The sequence below is a fragment of the Nicotiana tabacum genome, chromosome 13, assembly GCF_000715075.1.
Source record: "Nicotiana tabacum cultivar K326 chromosome 13, ASM71507v2, whole genome shotgun sequence".
In the NCBI taxonomy this organism is placed as follows: Eukaryota; Viridiplantae; Streptophyta; class Magnoliopsida; order Solanales; family Solanaceae; genus Nicotiana; species Nicotiana tabacum.
In genome coordinates, this window is record NC_134092.1 from 89,937,423 (window position 1) to 89,953,379 (window position 15,957).

The 15,957-nt window shown below is 35.4% G+C and overlaps 1 protein-coding gene across 2 annotated transcripts; it reads right to left on the bottom strand.

Moving 5' to 3' along the window:
- Positions 1 to 1,719: 1,719 nt before the first annotated feature.
- On the bottom strand, positions 1,720 to 13,199 carry LOC107788034 (transcription factor GTE6-like). 2 transcript variants are annotated; one of them, XM_016609674.2, is made up of 9 exons: positions 12,945 to 13,199; positions 12,203 to 12,319; positions 10,951 to 11,166; positions 10,774 to 10,851; positions 10,060 to 10,314; positions 9,851 to 9,949; positions 9,617 to 9,675; positions 2,100 to 2,250; positions 1,720 to 2,008 (listed from the first exon to the last, which is right to left on the bottom strand). In XM_016609674.2, exons 2-9 carry the CDS (start codon positions 12,317 to 12,319, stop codon positions 1,817 to 1,819), a joined length of 1,167 nt encoding a protein of 388 aa, XP_016465160.2. In that variant the 5' UTR covers positions 12,945 to 13,199; the 3' UTR covers positions 1,720 to 1,816. The 2 variants fall into 2 exon arrangements, with proteins under 2 accessions (XP_016465160.2, XP_016465161.2); XM_016609675.2 differs by having other exon boundaries at positions 10,090 to 10,314; positions 12,945 to 13,188.
- Between the last annotated feature and the right edge of the window lie 2,758 nt (positions 13,200 to 15,957).

The following is a 15,957-nucleotide window of genomic DNA, read 5'->3' on the forward strand; positions in this document are numbered from 1 at the left end:
TCAAATGGATGATAGTTTGAGTTTCGAGGAGGAGCCGGTTGCCATTGTTGACAGGCTGGTTAGCAAGTTGAGGTCGAAAGAGATTTCAGTTGTGAAAGTTCAGTGGAGGGGTCAGCTAGTCGAGGAGACGACTTGGGAGACCGAGTAGGACATGTAGCACATATATTCATACTTATTCGGCATTACACGTATGATTCTAAACTCGTTCGAGGACGAGTGTTTGTTTAAGAGCTAGAGAATATAACGATCTGATCGATCGTTTTGCTTTCTAGAACCATATTCCCCTATTTAAGACTTTTCATATGTTCTTTTCTCATTTTATGACTTGCAGGGGCAGTTGGTTTGGATTTGAAAGAGTTGAGGTTGAAATCGGAACACTTAGTTCCGTAACAGTGGCCTAAAGTGGTCAAATTTGACTTAGGTTAACACTTTGAGTAAATGACCTCAGAATCGGAATTTGAAGGTTCCAATAGATTCGCATGGTGATTTTGGACTTGAGTGTATGTTCGGATCGAGTTTCGGGTAGACAAGGAGCATTTCTGCGTTTATTGTTGGAAGTTGGCATTTTGAAGGTTTTAGACTTTTCTAAGTTTGACTTGGGGTGGACCTTGGTATTATCGGACCCCGTTTGGTATTCTGAGCCTGGGAGTAGGCTCGTTTTGTCATATTGGACTTGTGTGTAAAATTTGGTTTCATTCCGAGTTGTCTAAGTATGATTCGCCGCGTTCGGAGTTAGTTGGAAGAAATTTGAAGTTTAGAAGTTGATTAGTTTGGTTTGGGGTCGATTCTTGGTTGTGATGTTATTTTATGTGTTCTGAGACCTCGAGTAGAATCGAATTATATTTATGAACTTGTTGGTATAATTGGACGAGGTCCCAGGTGGCTCGGGTGAGTTTCGGTACCTTAAGGGTACCAACCAGACCGGTTCTACATGTACTTTTTTCGGTACCCTCCCATTCCCCTTTCAAATTACCCAAATCCCCTACCCCTATCCCCAATCCGGACCGATACCGGTACGGATAATATCTTCTCCCCTTAAATAGCCCTATTCCGAAGATATATTTCTCTTACTTAACAATAATTAAGTAATATATTGATTTGGTATAAACATCACTTGCAAGTAAATATTTACCGGTGGTGGAGGCGTCAATAAATTTGCTAACTAGATAAATGAACTTATATTTACTTTATTGTAGTTTCAAGGACATGGTGCGTGCTTCACGTCCTAAATTATCATGTGTATCTTATATTTTAGAACATATAATTTCCTAATTTATTTGTTGCATATGATTGTTTTACGAACTTCTGAACAATTGAGGCCGAGTATCATTTTAGAATTTATCAAATTAATCCACTCAAAATGGGGTAGAGGGAGAATTATTTTTATAAAAAAAAAAAAAAAAAAATTAGAATGGCGTCCAGAATTTGTGAGATTCAGTAGTTACATTTGTTCGTTTAACTTTAACTAAGCATATCCTCCACTTTTTCAAAAGGGATTGTCCCAGTTGAACTTCGGTTGTTAAATCTGTTTTGATTTACTGCGGACTATTTTGCAACTAGGAGTACGAGAAAAATACATCTGCTGTTTTCTTTTTTCTAAAAATTTTTACTTGGTGTTATTTTCCTAAAAAGTGGAGCGCATTTAAGTTGAACACTCAGAGACGTGGTTAATTTGACCAATCAAACACCAATATCATTTCCCTTTTCTCCTCCAGAGTCTGGAAAATTGTCAAAAACTTTTAGATTCAACGAAGATTAGTCAAATGAAGCATTCCTGATGATACACAAGAACTGCATAGCCATTTCATAAACAAGTTCATTTAGATGGCTTTTTATTTCGTTTCTTGGCATTCTTCACAAGAGCATCACAAATCTCCTTTTTTCTTTTGGAGGCAGCACTAATATTAGGATTGACCGAGTTACTGTTATCACCTTTGCTTGTACTCTTGCCCTGAACTTCTAATGCATCCTTGACGAAAAATTTTAGCCTCCACAATGTCAATTCACTCTACAGAAACCACAAAGAGAACTTTTTAAAATATGCAAGAGCCATATATAAAATTCTTGAAAAGGGGATATGTTTAAAGTCTCATGAAAACCTGAGCATCAATGTCAAGTTCCACCTCTTCTGCCGAGGCTGGAAATAGTGGATTATTTTGCGCTACTATCTCCAGAGCCTTACTAAGATCTTCGGGAGATAACTTCGTGAGAGCTATTCCTAGATTTCTCTTCTCCTCTATTGATATTTTTCTGGAGTTGCCATACACGAGAGGAAAAAGAACAAAATGTTAAACTTGGCCACACAAAGAAACCAGAATCAGATGAAGTTTACACCAGCGGGTATACAGAAAAAGATTTGAGCATGAATAGAGCACTCCAGATGAATAGTGCCTAAAGACAATTTTCTTTTTTCCATTCTGGAGGTTACGTAGAACAGACATCCAGCACAACAGATCTCATGAATTCAGGATAGAGAGACAGATAAGTCGGTAAGATCAACCCAATGCTAATAAAAAGGAGATGCTGGAACCTTTCTACTGAACAAGAAAAAGACAATGAAAAGGTGAAGTTAAACCAACATTCAAATTGGAAGAGGAGCTCTCTCTTTACCAGGAAATTAAGTTAGCAATTGGCCTCACAGACAAAACAGCACACAAACAAGATAAAAAGAAATAATCAGAATCCGTCTCAACGTAGTCATCAAGCTGTTGATCTGCAAATTCTGTTGCCAGCCCAAAACTATCTATTGTAAGTTCAGCACCAAGAGAAACATATTCAAGTTGACCGAGGAGAACTATACCATGTGCAGACAGAAACAATCACTTGGCACAAGAAGAGTAACCCAAACCCAATTGACAAACTAATACCAATTAATCAGTTTCAGCTTAAATCGAGATTCAAACAATTGTTTTACTTCACATCTCCCAGGAAGTTTCCACGCATGTACTAGTGGAGCAACAAAGGCGAAAAGGAACCTGCACTAGAGAAGCCCCTGGCGTCAAAGGATCAGTTTAGATGGCTAAAGAAGGAAAGATTATTTATAATACTGCAAGGGAGACGATTTCCATGCTTGCCTTGGTCTTGGCCACACATAATAGGCTGGCCAGGCTTGTATGGTTTCGAAATTAATGAGGAATGCACTGATCAAAAAACTACTGCATCTATTTCCATTTGTCACTTTCAGGAGCTTCTATAGTTGCATATCCCAGAAACGTTCAAGATTTCAAATGAAATTCCAATTTAGTTAGTCCAGAATATAAGCAACTTGGCCCACTGGATAGCAAACAGTTCTAGGTGACCGTGTCTCACTCATACTGGATATATCTGGGAAAAATTAACAATATTTCTAAAATGAGACAGGTATATCCTCTTATTGGTTTCCAAGTTTGGGAATCTCATGTTCTAACTGAGTACTTGTTACGTAGCTACTCCCAATGGAGTTCTATAACAAACTATACTGGATCTTCAGCTTAAAGACTTTTACCAATAATTTTCCTGTGCGTGATGCTATCACCACAGGGTGAGGTGTTGAGAAATATGGCTGGCTCAAGGGACTCTTATCCAGAACATAACTGTTATCTGTTTCAGGAATCATCGATTCAGTTTGCACCTGATAGTAACCTTGCTCACACTAACTTTAGCAGTAAAATTTAGATGTAGCCTTGTACTCATGCAACTCATCTACTTTCAATGATGAGGTAACTCGATGTTTATCTTCATTGTTGAAAGGCTAAATACCTAGATAGCCCCTTAAAGTTGGCACGACTTGTCAGTTAGAAACTTCGACTTAATTACTGACCATCTGAACATTTTTACGCAACAAAAGTGTGTTTCGCGAACACCTGTGTCCATAAGACCAAGCACGTGAAACACCCTTGTGGTGACGTGTCTAATGAACCAATCATTGACTGCTACATGTAACTTTTTAAGGAAAAAGGAATACCATATTGAAAAGAAAACAGAAAACAGTTCCCCCCTTCCCCCACCCCATTCAAATCTACACTCCCCAATTAGGATGCTGAATTGAGGGTTAATTTTTTTCGTAAATGCAATTTTTAATGCATAAAGAAGAAGACAAATACAAACATCTACCAGGGGATAAATGTCTGCAGGCTGCTAGTCTAAAATGCAGGTTTTGAATATGAAATTAGTGAATCCTTCAAAGATGTATGGTTGTACGGGTTTCCAGACCACTTCTTTCTCATTTCACATCCCCTGCCCTCACCCCACTGCCAGCTTCTTTTCAGTTTTTCTGGCAACTTCTTCTCATAAAAGTGAGGAAGAAGAAGGTTCTCAGTGAAAGAGGAAGGAGGTGGTTGAAATTGTTGTAAATCTTACGGAAAATACTTGATCACGAAACTTGTAGGGAATTCTCAAAGCTTGAGGCATGTCGAAGACACTGTCCTTAAGGATATTTCACCCGGTTTGGGTGGTATCCTCCAGGATTCAACAAGCTCTTCTAGTATAAAACTAGGAGCAGAAACTAACAAAAATTCATTCTTGGTAGAAAATCTAGCAGAAGGAAGGAGAGTATTTTCTGTATACTTAGCCTCACAAAAGGAAAGAATGTGCATATATATAGGTGAACGGAATCAAGAGGTTATAATGGGTGAGTAATGGTCTAACGGTTACAAATATGGAATAATGATCCATTATTGTATGAAGTAATAAAGGCACAAAATGCCCAATAAAATCAATCTAGACACTTTCAGAAAATATGAATCTGGACGCTTCCTTTTGAAAGTTTGATCTAAAAATAATCTTTGCTTATCTCTTGGTCATTTGGGTGAATGTTGAATAATGACTGATTTTTCTTCATATAACTATGAGTTATTTATTTGAGATCAAACTTTTGCGGAAAATAATTGTTTTGTGGGGGCATACTAAGCCATCATATATTTCTCAATGTAGAAGAGGATTCGAGAGAAATGATAATCCTGCAAAGTCAAAAATAAATTTGACTAGCGGATGATGTAATTGTTGCGGTCATTTCTCAAGTGAATCTTATGGCTAATTTAAGATATTGGGTGTTAGACTCTTGTGTTACTAAACATATTTGTGCTAACAAAGTTATTTTTTGTCCTACACCCAAGTCGAAGAACAAGAAGAAGAATTTATTTATTTTGGTGATTCAAGAACTACTCAAGTTCTTGAAAAGGAAAAATTCTTCTTAAACTCACTTCTGAAAAATATGGCATTAGCTGGGTGATCCATAACTCTAATATTCGGGCCAATTTGGTTCCTGTGGAATTGCTAGAAAAGGTTGGAGTGCAAATTTTCTTTGAGAATGATGAGGTTGCATCAAACAAAAACAAGTTTTTATGGGCAATGAGTATTGTAATCATGATTTATTTGTGTTGCTTACTAATTTTAAAATAAATATTGAAAATGCTAGTACTTGTACTTACTTAAGATATGTGTTTATGACGACATAGTGTCGGTAACAATACATAATTGTTTGGGTGAAACTATATTATTAGCTTGTTATTTATAAGATGAAATGTCTTATGAGGAATTGATAATACTTCTTATAAGTTATGAAAAATATTATCCCCCGACAATAAAATTTATGAAAATGTGGGGGTCACGGTATTTTACTAAAGTTATGTCGAGACGTTTTAAAAGTGATAATATTTCACGTGTGCTTTTAAAATAAATATTCGAGGAGAAGCAAAAGAACAAGAGAGAAAAAAAAATAGATGATGAGTTTTTATACTGGTCTTGTTGAAAATGAGTCAAAAATATTTTTTTATGTTATTTCTTCTCCTAATGCATTCTTTCGGAAAGAAGCCAGTGTTGATGATAAAAAATAATATTTGAGAGATACCACGATTATGCAAATTGAATCTCTGATTCAAATGGGACAAAATCCGTTAGTGGTTATGTGTTCACCTTTGATGGAGGTGTTGTATGAAAATCAGCTAAATAACTAATAATAGCTGAATTCATCATGGAATCTGAGTTTGTAGCATTGAATTAGCTGGCAATAATGTTGAGTGGTTACAAAACCTCATTATGAGTATTCCGCTAGGAATTAAACTGATGCATAGTGCTTGCCAAGCCATAATGAAGTTTAATAGAAAATATTTGTTTGAGACACATTATGATAGAGTAGCTGCTGTAATATGTGATAATTTTTATAATTGTGGGAAGTCTGGGATGAATTTGGCCAATTCACCGACAATAAGAAACATCAAGGGGAATGGGATTTTTTTTGTCAATTTGAGAAGATCAATAATGATGGTAACCCAATCTATATGATTGGAGATCCCATGAATTAGGTTCATATGGGTAATAACAAGTCATTAGTTGATCAAATGTGCACTATTAGTTTATGTCTCTCCTTTGGTGTGTGAATATAGTGCAAATCTGCAAGGAAAGTGAGGCTTTGTGATAAACTCTTAATCCAATTCATATCCTTTATAGGTGGTGTATTGCTCTGCAGAATACACTAGATGATAGTGTGGAGTGGTGCCGCTCCTATGAAATTTCTAACAAAAATTTCTAGAGTACTCATGAACTAAGTTGTTCGGACTCTTCACTCGACACGGATGTGGGATCCGTACCGGAGTTGGTCAATCGATTTTGGATACTTTGACCAAAATCAACGGAGGAATTAGAGATAAATATAATGATTTTTGAAATCAAAACAAAAGGTAGGATGAAATTGAAGAAAATGGAATACCTTGTATATAGAAACTTCTATCTCGGTCATTTTCCTTTTATCTCCTTCTCTGATTCTCCTCTTGATCATTATTTTCTCTTTCTCGAAATACCTTATAAGTTTTACACATAATGTCTCATAATCTAGACATATTTTTACAATTTTAATTTTAGATATTTGAATTATTTTAGTTGAATCCCCGCACCCGTATCCGCACCTAGATCCGTACCTCTGAATCTTAAGATTTATATCATGAAGGATCCGACCTCTAGATCTGCACACGTATCGGACACCCGCACCCGAGTTCGAGCAACTTAGCTCATGAATACCAGGAGCGGCATGGCCTCTTAGCGCAAAACCGTGATAACGACAAAGATTGTGCGGGTATAATGTGATAGATAAGACCCCGGACTTACAAAAGAATTTTTGGTTCATATAAGTTCTAAACTTCACCAATTGTTCTATAAGCTTAATCTTATTCTTTCTAGGTCTAGTTCATAGTCCACGAGACACCAGATTCACATTGTAATCATATATAGAAAATCCAGCAAAACTTTTTATTTCACTCTATTCCTTAATACTCTTTTTGAGATATGTGGGAGATTGTTTAGAAAAAATAGTGGATATGATATCTCAAAAGGAATAGAAGGATAGGATAATTGGCAAGTATTCCACCAGGAATATGTTATTTGTTTTGAGCAGTGATAAAACTTAATTTCCGTTAAGATTGTTGTAATAAAAATTAGTTATGGAGAATAGGGTTCAGGGACACAATCTTAGGGATATTTCATTTTTTTCTTATGGAGAATACTACTTATGGAATTCTGATGGACTTTAAAGACGTACGGTAACATTTTCCACTTGATATGTTTTTGCGTAACATTATATCTAAGTGTTAGGTATGCGTAATTGAACTAATACCTCCTCAACATTTATTCTTTCATGCTTATTCTCGTGAGAATATAATAGACACATAAACTTTGGCCTTAAGATGATACATATAATCTAATCTCCTTCTAATTTTATTAGTGTTTCGGGTTGTGCGTTATTTACTGATGCGGATTTGTAGCGTGTTATTATGTATGTGCATTTTGTATTGTGAAAGAAACTGCGCGTTATCTCTTTAGTCTTATAAGTGATGCTTTTGTAGTTCTCTTTATCTTGAGTGTTTTAAATTTCCTCTCTTAAATTTTAAAGATGTAATATGTTTTGAGCAGTGGTAAAACTTAATTTTCCTTAAGATTGTTATAGGAAAATTAGTTATGGAGAATAAAAGTTAGCTTAAGGGGTGTCAAGTACATTGTCCTTAAGGATATTTCGCCCACACAGTGATGAATAAAATTAGGCGTATCCCCAAGGATTGAACAAGTTCTTTTAATATATACTAGGAGCAGAAACAACAAAGATTAAACAAAAGAAGACCCAGCTTAATGAAAGAAAATGAGAAGAAAAGTTTTTCGCTTTTTCCACACACTTTAAAATGAACACAAAGACATTATATATATATAGAGAGAGAGTCCAAAGAAGGTGGACATCTAATAAGAAATTGTTGAAGCCATTAAGACTTTTCAAAATAATAAGAAATATAATAAAAGCCATGGATGTGACATTTTGAAATGTCAATACCGTTAAGACTCTTAATTAGTCAGTTGATTTTGTCAAGAAATAATTTTTAAATCTCATAATTATTGGCATGCAACAATCAAATTCATTTTGACAAAATTAAATTCAAAGTCATACAAATTATCTGTTACAAATATTAAAAATATATTCAAAATAATTAGTATAATAAAGACACATTAACATGATATTAAGAGAATGAAACTAAAAATAATTTTGATGTCATATTCAAAATCATGTCTAGGTTCATTCTCTTAATATCATGTTAATGGGTTTTTATTATACTAATTATTTTGAATATATTTAATATTTGTAGCAAATAATTTGTATGACTTTGAATTCAATTTTGTCAAAATGAATCTGATTGTTGAATGCCAATAATTATGAGATTTAAACATTTTTTTCTTCACAAAATCAACTGACTAATTAATAGTCCTAACGGTATTGACGTTTCAGTAATGTTTTAAAACGTCACATCCATGGCTTTTATTATGTTGATATTTCTTAATATTTTGAAAAGCCTTAATGGATTCAACAATTTATTATCAGATGTCCACCTTCTTTGGAATATATGTATATATGTTCATTTTAAAGTGTGGAAAAAGTTAACTTTTCTTCTCATTTTCTTTTATTGTGCTGGGTTTTCTTTTGTTTAATCTTTGTTATTTCTGCTCCTAGTTTATACTAGAAGAGCTTGTTCAATCCTTAGGGATACGCTTAATTTTATTCATCACTATGTGGGTGAAATATCTTTAAGGACAGTCCCCTCAATCTAACTTTTATTCCCCATAATGACTTTTTTTACAACAGAAATGACCCCCAAAAAAAGAACAAATAATTCTAAGTTATTCACACGCTCAGATGCAAGTGAAAAGCACATATTTTTCCATGTCAGCATGAGGTTTTTACTACATATATTTCTGTCGGGAAGAGGTGTTTAATTGGACACTCACAAAGTTAAAGTGTCTACTTGACAAATCGTGCTAACTACAAGGGGCTATCTAGGTATTTGGCCTACTTGGAATGTATGGGAAGAACATGAGTTGGCTTATGTCGAAAATTTCAAAAATAAGAGCCACTTAATCAGTTTTTTTATTAAATAGAACAGACACCTAATCATGAAATGATAATTTAAAATTATATGCAAGAAACATTCTACCAGGTTTTCTTTTTCGGGCCTGCCAGATGTAACAAGATTAATCTTTGAAGCTATCATTCCAGACAAAACCTCAAATCCTGGGAGAAGTCAGGAGGCAGCAATCCTTAAAAAGAGAAAACAAATAGAGCAGATAAAAGGTAGCACTTATAGATTTGAATCTGAGTCATCCAAACCTGCATCTTGTGACCACCATCTCTCTGAGTTCCTCCAAGTGTGTATCAGCTTCATAAAGCTGTGACAAAGTTGGGTAATTCAGACTCGAAAATTCATAGGCCAGATCAAGCTCCAAAAGAGAGATAGAGGACATTGTTATGAATTTTCAAAGCTTAAAGCAAGCTTTGAGGGAATTACTGAACCATCACTAGTTTTGAGCCAAAGTTAAGCTTCAAGAGTAAGTTTTCTTTTACCTCGTTGCACAGATCCCTCGCCAATTTGGCATGAGCGGCCTCCTGAGCAAGCTGCATATTCAGTTGAACTTCTGCTTCCTCCTCTTCTCGTCTTTTTTCCTGAAAATAAATGGTTAGAGTTAAGAGATGATCATGCAACATTTACAGATAAGAATTTGGAATATTGCAATACAAGGATCATGATATAACGAAATTAAAGGGAGCCATACCAAAGAACTAACGTCCAAAGTAATAGTTACCTCCTCAGTAACTTTTGGCAAAAGTTGCAACCATTTCTCCTCAAATTTTTCCAATAATGTTTTCGCCATTCGATGAACATCACTCTTTTCATCATTGTACTTCATTGCATTCTTGAACACCAGTCTAACATCAGCAAAAATCTCTCTGACGTGCTTATACCCGGCACCATCCCTGGCCTCCATTTGGTTCTTTATTGTACTGAAGTCCATGGGCCTATCAATAATCTGAAAGGCAGAAAATCAATTCAACTGCATTGTAAACCTTAAAAAGAAATGTAATTATTGCCATAAATGGATCCAGAAATTATAGAGACATGTACAAAAAGCAGGTAAGATAAGTTAGAACCATGTCCGAGACTTCCAAGAGAAATTCCCCCATCCCCAGCATTAAAATTTAATACTTTGCCTAGCAGATAACAGACATACAAAAGTAAGCACAACAACAACAACAGTAACAACATACTCAGTATGATCCCACAAGTGGGGTCTGGGAGGGTGGGGTATACGCAGACTTTACCCCCTATCTTTGTAGGGTAGAGATGTTGTTTCCGATAGACCCATATTGTAGAAAGAATCAAAAAGGCTTTTAACTTATGTGGGTAAGCACATAACTGAAATCCATATTGTAGAAAAGAATCAAAAGGCTTTTAAGTTTACAAAAAGAACAGAACCAGAAAGTTTTACCTCATAATAGTCATGCAACCCAAGTCCTTCAACATCAACCGGCTGCATAAAAGGCCAAGCCCATTTGTGCTGAGTGATCTGGCACAATAAAGAACAGAAACATACTATTACTATAAGGTATCAATCAAGACCTCAAAAATTATCGATAGAATGGGAACTGCAAATATTAAGTATTGCCTGGCGCAAAATTGTGCCAAACTGGCGCATAAGCTCCTGCATCCTCTTAGCCGCAGCGGCCTCTCCACGTGATGCTTCTAGTTGTAGCTTCTTAAAGCCAGGAACATGTTTCTCCTTATCTTTGTGCTTCCCTGAAGAAGTATTCTTTGAAGTGTTTGGTTGCTTTATACTTGTGTTCAAGTAGAACTTCTCAACTTCATTCACTCTTTGTTCAAGCTGAAAGTTGCAGCAACTAGCAGTTAACTCACACAAAATATTATGGAAAAAGTTTTTATACAAGAAGCTAAAGTTATTGATGCACCATTGGATGATCTAAAGTTGCAGGGATTCTAAGCAAAACTTAAATGGTAGCAGTGGCAGAATTATTATCTGCTAATGATTTTCAGTAGACACGGTTGTCAAAAGAAGAAACTAGAGAATTCATGAAAGTCAAAGTTTTGCAAATATTGGAGGTAATTAGAAGTTTGTAAAGACATGTTTTTTTCTAAGAACATGACAGAGGGACCATGGGCTATGACTCCTAGATAAGTACCATTTATGTGCACCAACAACAAGAATTGTTGTTGTAAAAAGCAGCTTATTGTTCTCACTTACTATTTTTCTACTTTGTGTCCTTTCCATAAAATAAAGCTTTGAATTGATTCTATTGTGTTAGTAACTTATAGAACCCGCATAACAAGCCTTGGAAGAGGTCTTGATGTCAAACCATATTCAATAAACTTATTTTTAAATGCCTAGTCATTTCAGACTCCCTTTGATAAAAATAAACACCTTCAAAGGCTCTTCAAGCTTACATAACTTTATACATCATAAATATGACACTCCGTCAATACATAATAGAGTATGGATGACCCTGAAATTCTAGCAAATTCGTGAGCTGTAAGTTGTCCCACATCGGTCTCTTTATATGGTCTTAGGCAATCCTCACCTCATAAGCTATCTTTTGGGGTTGAGTTAGGACCCAAGGTCCATTTTCTTTACACGGTTGATGAGCTGAGAATTTTACTCAAGAGTCAATACATTCCCTGCTACCACGCCCAAATAATATCTCAGCAGGAGGCATAATAGTGGACAGATAAGGAGAAATGAAAGTAAGCAACAATGTCTCAGGTACCACAAACAAAAAAACAAAAGAGTATAAGACACTGTATATCATGATTACTTATCGTACTTAGAAAACAGGAAGAAATAGAGAGATATGAGAATCGCATAAGATAGAAGTTCTCACTTTTGTTCAAGAAATGATATGTACCTGATCGACTTTCATGACTAGCTCATCAACACTGCATCTAAAACCATCCACTTCCGCAGCATTACCTTGTGGTCCCACCTTTTCCAAATCCAAATTGGATGCATCTACACCTTCCATCTGATAAGAAAACAGAATTACAATTTCTCGCAAACATCACAACTAACTTGCTAATTCCTTGAGCTAATAGGCAATAATAGCATTAATTTTCAGAAACTTATCACATTTAGTACACAAGGTTGCAGATGCATGACAATTCAAAAGCAAGCAATTCACAATATTCCTGAAATCCATACTCTGTACATAATTTGCTACTTCGTCCCAATTTAGGTCGTAGAGCACCAGAAGTGCATTCAATCAACCAATCAACAACGCTTCGATCCCCATAACCAGAAGTGCATTAGTTATGAGTATTATAACGGAAACACACATGTTAAGCATCATATCCTTAAAAAGAAACAAACACACACGCGCGCGCGCTAAGCAGCTGCATGTTACAAGTATATTGGTAACCGCTTATAGTCAAAAAACAGTATCCGGTGAACAGAGACACATTTAGCTGTACATATTTTGTAGAAGAATAAAAGAGAAAATATTGTAAATTTAGCTTCCGATGGACGACTTTTCGCACTTGAAGGATGATCATGAGTTCTAAATAAGGTAAATCGCCTAAGCTATTCAGTTCAGTTCGCACTCGCACAAATTGGCGTACACCTGTGAATGATGAGGAATAGGAGAGTTGTACCTTTTAAATACGGTAACCGTCGGTGTGGAGGGCGGTGGAGTTGCTACGAGCTGAGAACGGCTGGAGGAGTGACGGCGCCGGCGAATGTAACGGTGGAATTAGAATGGCAATACACTGCAAGACTTGTTAAGTACATCTAACGACGACGCAAAACAGTACTTTCTTTTTCTTCACTTTCCTTCTTTTCTCTTTCTTTGTTCATCTTCAAGTTTGACCCCCCAAACCTTTTTGAAAGATAATTTTGGCCCACCAGCAAATTGTACTTGTAGCAATTAGCAGATTTCTATTTGGTACGGTCTTCCACATTTAAAACTTGCCTACAACTGCACCTAATATGCACATCAAATTAGTAAGTGCATGATTGTTTATTCTCTTAGGCATTGTTATCTGATCGAGGGAAAAAAAATTAAAAAAGCTCGATTATTTTCTTCTTCTTTATTTTCAGTTTCAAAATCTACTAATCTAATATAGTTAATTTCCCTCCTCATCACATAACTCACATCAAGTCTCTACTCTTTAGCTAACCTTACGGGGTTAGTTTTCGTAGGAATAACTTTTCTTTTTCAATCAAAGATTGATGGAGTAATTGAGACTCAATAAGTTCAATACTAGATGCTCCTTTAGGCGCCAATGAGTTCTTAACTCTTTTAAACCTTTCAAGGCCCCCAGTCGTGATGGTATGCATTCACTTTTCTTTCAAAAATACTATCATAAGTGGGTAATAATATCACATATTTCTACAACTCTGTTGTTGAGTCCTACAGGATCCATCTTAAAATGAATATTACTTTCGTGTATCTTATTCCCAAATGTGCCAATGCCTCCATCCTCAAGAATTACAGACTCATTAGACTTAGTAACACCATATACAAGGTTGTCACTAAAATCATTATAAATAAAATCAAACTTTTTCTTTCTTCCATTATTGAACATAGCCAAGTCAGCTTCTTTTCCAATAGAAGAGTTGTTGATAATACCATCATTTTATAACAGTATATCACTTATTTCAAGAAAATAAGAAAAAAGAATACTAACATGATTTTAAAAATTGACCTTGAGAAGGCTTTTCATATGTTAGAGTGATCATTCATTAGGAAAACTCTTCACAACTTAAACGTTTCTAAGAGTTCTATCAATGTTATTATGTTATACATTTTCTCCAATTCCACTTTTATTATTGTGATTAGAGGCAGGACTCATTTCTTCCACCCCTTTAGAGGCATCAAACAAGGGGACCAAATATTAGTTTCCAATCAAGATGAGCACCCTTGGCCTTAGAATATCACATTTGTTCTTTGCTTGTGACCTTACACTATTTTCTAGGCCAATGGTGAGAACTATGATACTGTCATTGCCACTCTAAATGACTTTAACAACAAGTCCGGTCAGAGGGTAAACTATGTTAAGTCTAAGATCATCTTTTTTTTCTCACTGCAAACCTAAGCATACCACATATTACTTTAATACACTTTCTATTAAGTCTATCTCCAGCTTTGGCAAATACTTTTCATCTTTCACAAGAGGCCTATCAATAGTGACTTAATGATAACATGCATACTTGGCTTGCTGGTTGAAAAACTAAGTCTCTAAGCATGGCTGACAAAACTAGTCTTGCTAAAGCCTCCCTAGAAAGTATTCCTAACCATATGACGTAATATCCTATATTACCTAGTTATATTACCAATCAAATCAATAAGATCTAGAGGAAATTCATTTGGAGTACTACCACTAAGAAAAGAAAATTGTATCTCATTGTTTGAAGTACAATCACTAGACCTAAGGATAAAGAGGTCTAGGTATTCAGAAATCTTAATGCAAAAATAAAGTCATCCATGTAGGATTACTTGAAGGACTTTGCAACAAAACTGACTCACTCTAGGCTAGAGTCCTTTTTTACGAGCACTGCTTAAGAAGTATTGTTTACTCGAATTTGATTATATTATATGATTTCATCTTCGATTTTGACATTTAATTGATGAATCTAAAAGAAAAATTGGGAGGTTTTTGTCTAAATTTTCCTAAAGTGAATAAATGAGTTTTGAACATTGATTCAGAGTCGGTTTGAGTAAAATTAGTATGGTTGGACTCTATTCGAATGTGTTGTCAGAATTTGTGAGTTTTGTCGGGTTCTGATATGCGGGCTCATGTTGACTTTTTGGTTGATATTTGATTAAAGATTCGACCGTTATTGTTTGGGTTTGCTTCATATGGCATTATTTGATATTTTTGAGTTGCTTTTGGCTAGTTTCGAGTCGTTCGGAGATGATTTGTGCGGGAGGGTGCTTCTAGTGTATCGATTTGGCTTGTTCGAGGTAAGTGTCTTGTCTAGATTTGTTGGGAGAATTTCCTAATAAAATGATATTGTTTGCCATATGCGGGGATGATGCATATATGAGTTGACGAGCGTATATGCATGTGTCAGGGTTAATCATGCTTGGGGGTAGATTATACAATTCTTTGTGCCTTATTGGACTATGTGATTTTCTTGCTTCATGTTTTACTTGACTTCTATAATAATATGGATATGAAATTCAATGCTAGAAACCATGATTTAGCTTATTATAACTTGATTAAAGTTGACAGAATCTTTGTGAAACTATTAATGTACTAAATTTGGTCATCACTATAACTAATCACGAATACATGTCTATGATCGTAACTCTGAGGTACTTGGGTTCCATACTTGTGTTGAAAAGCATGTCTGAGCTTCTGTCGAAATACTTGAATAATAGGATTCTTGAGGTTTATTGAATTGTTTATTGGATTGAGAGCAGTGACTAATGTTCATGTGGTGTATTTGCTTATCCACTCAACTGTGCTTGTCATTGATATAGATGTTCTTGGTGAGGAAGAGTGTAAATTATGAAGGGTGATGCCGTGCCATTTCATTTACATTATCATGTGAGGAAGAGTGTAAAACACGAAGGGTGATGTCGTGCCAGTTCATATGCATTATTATGCACGAAGGATAATGTTGTGCCATTTCATTTACATTATCATGTGAGGACGAGAG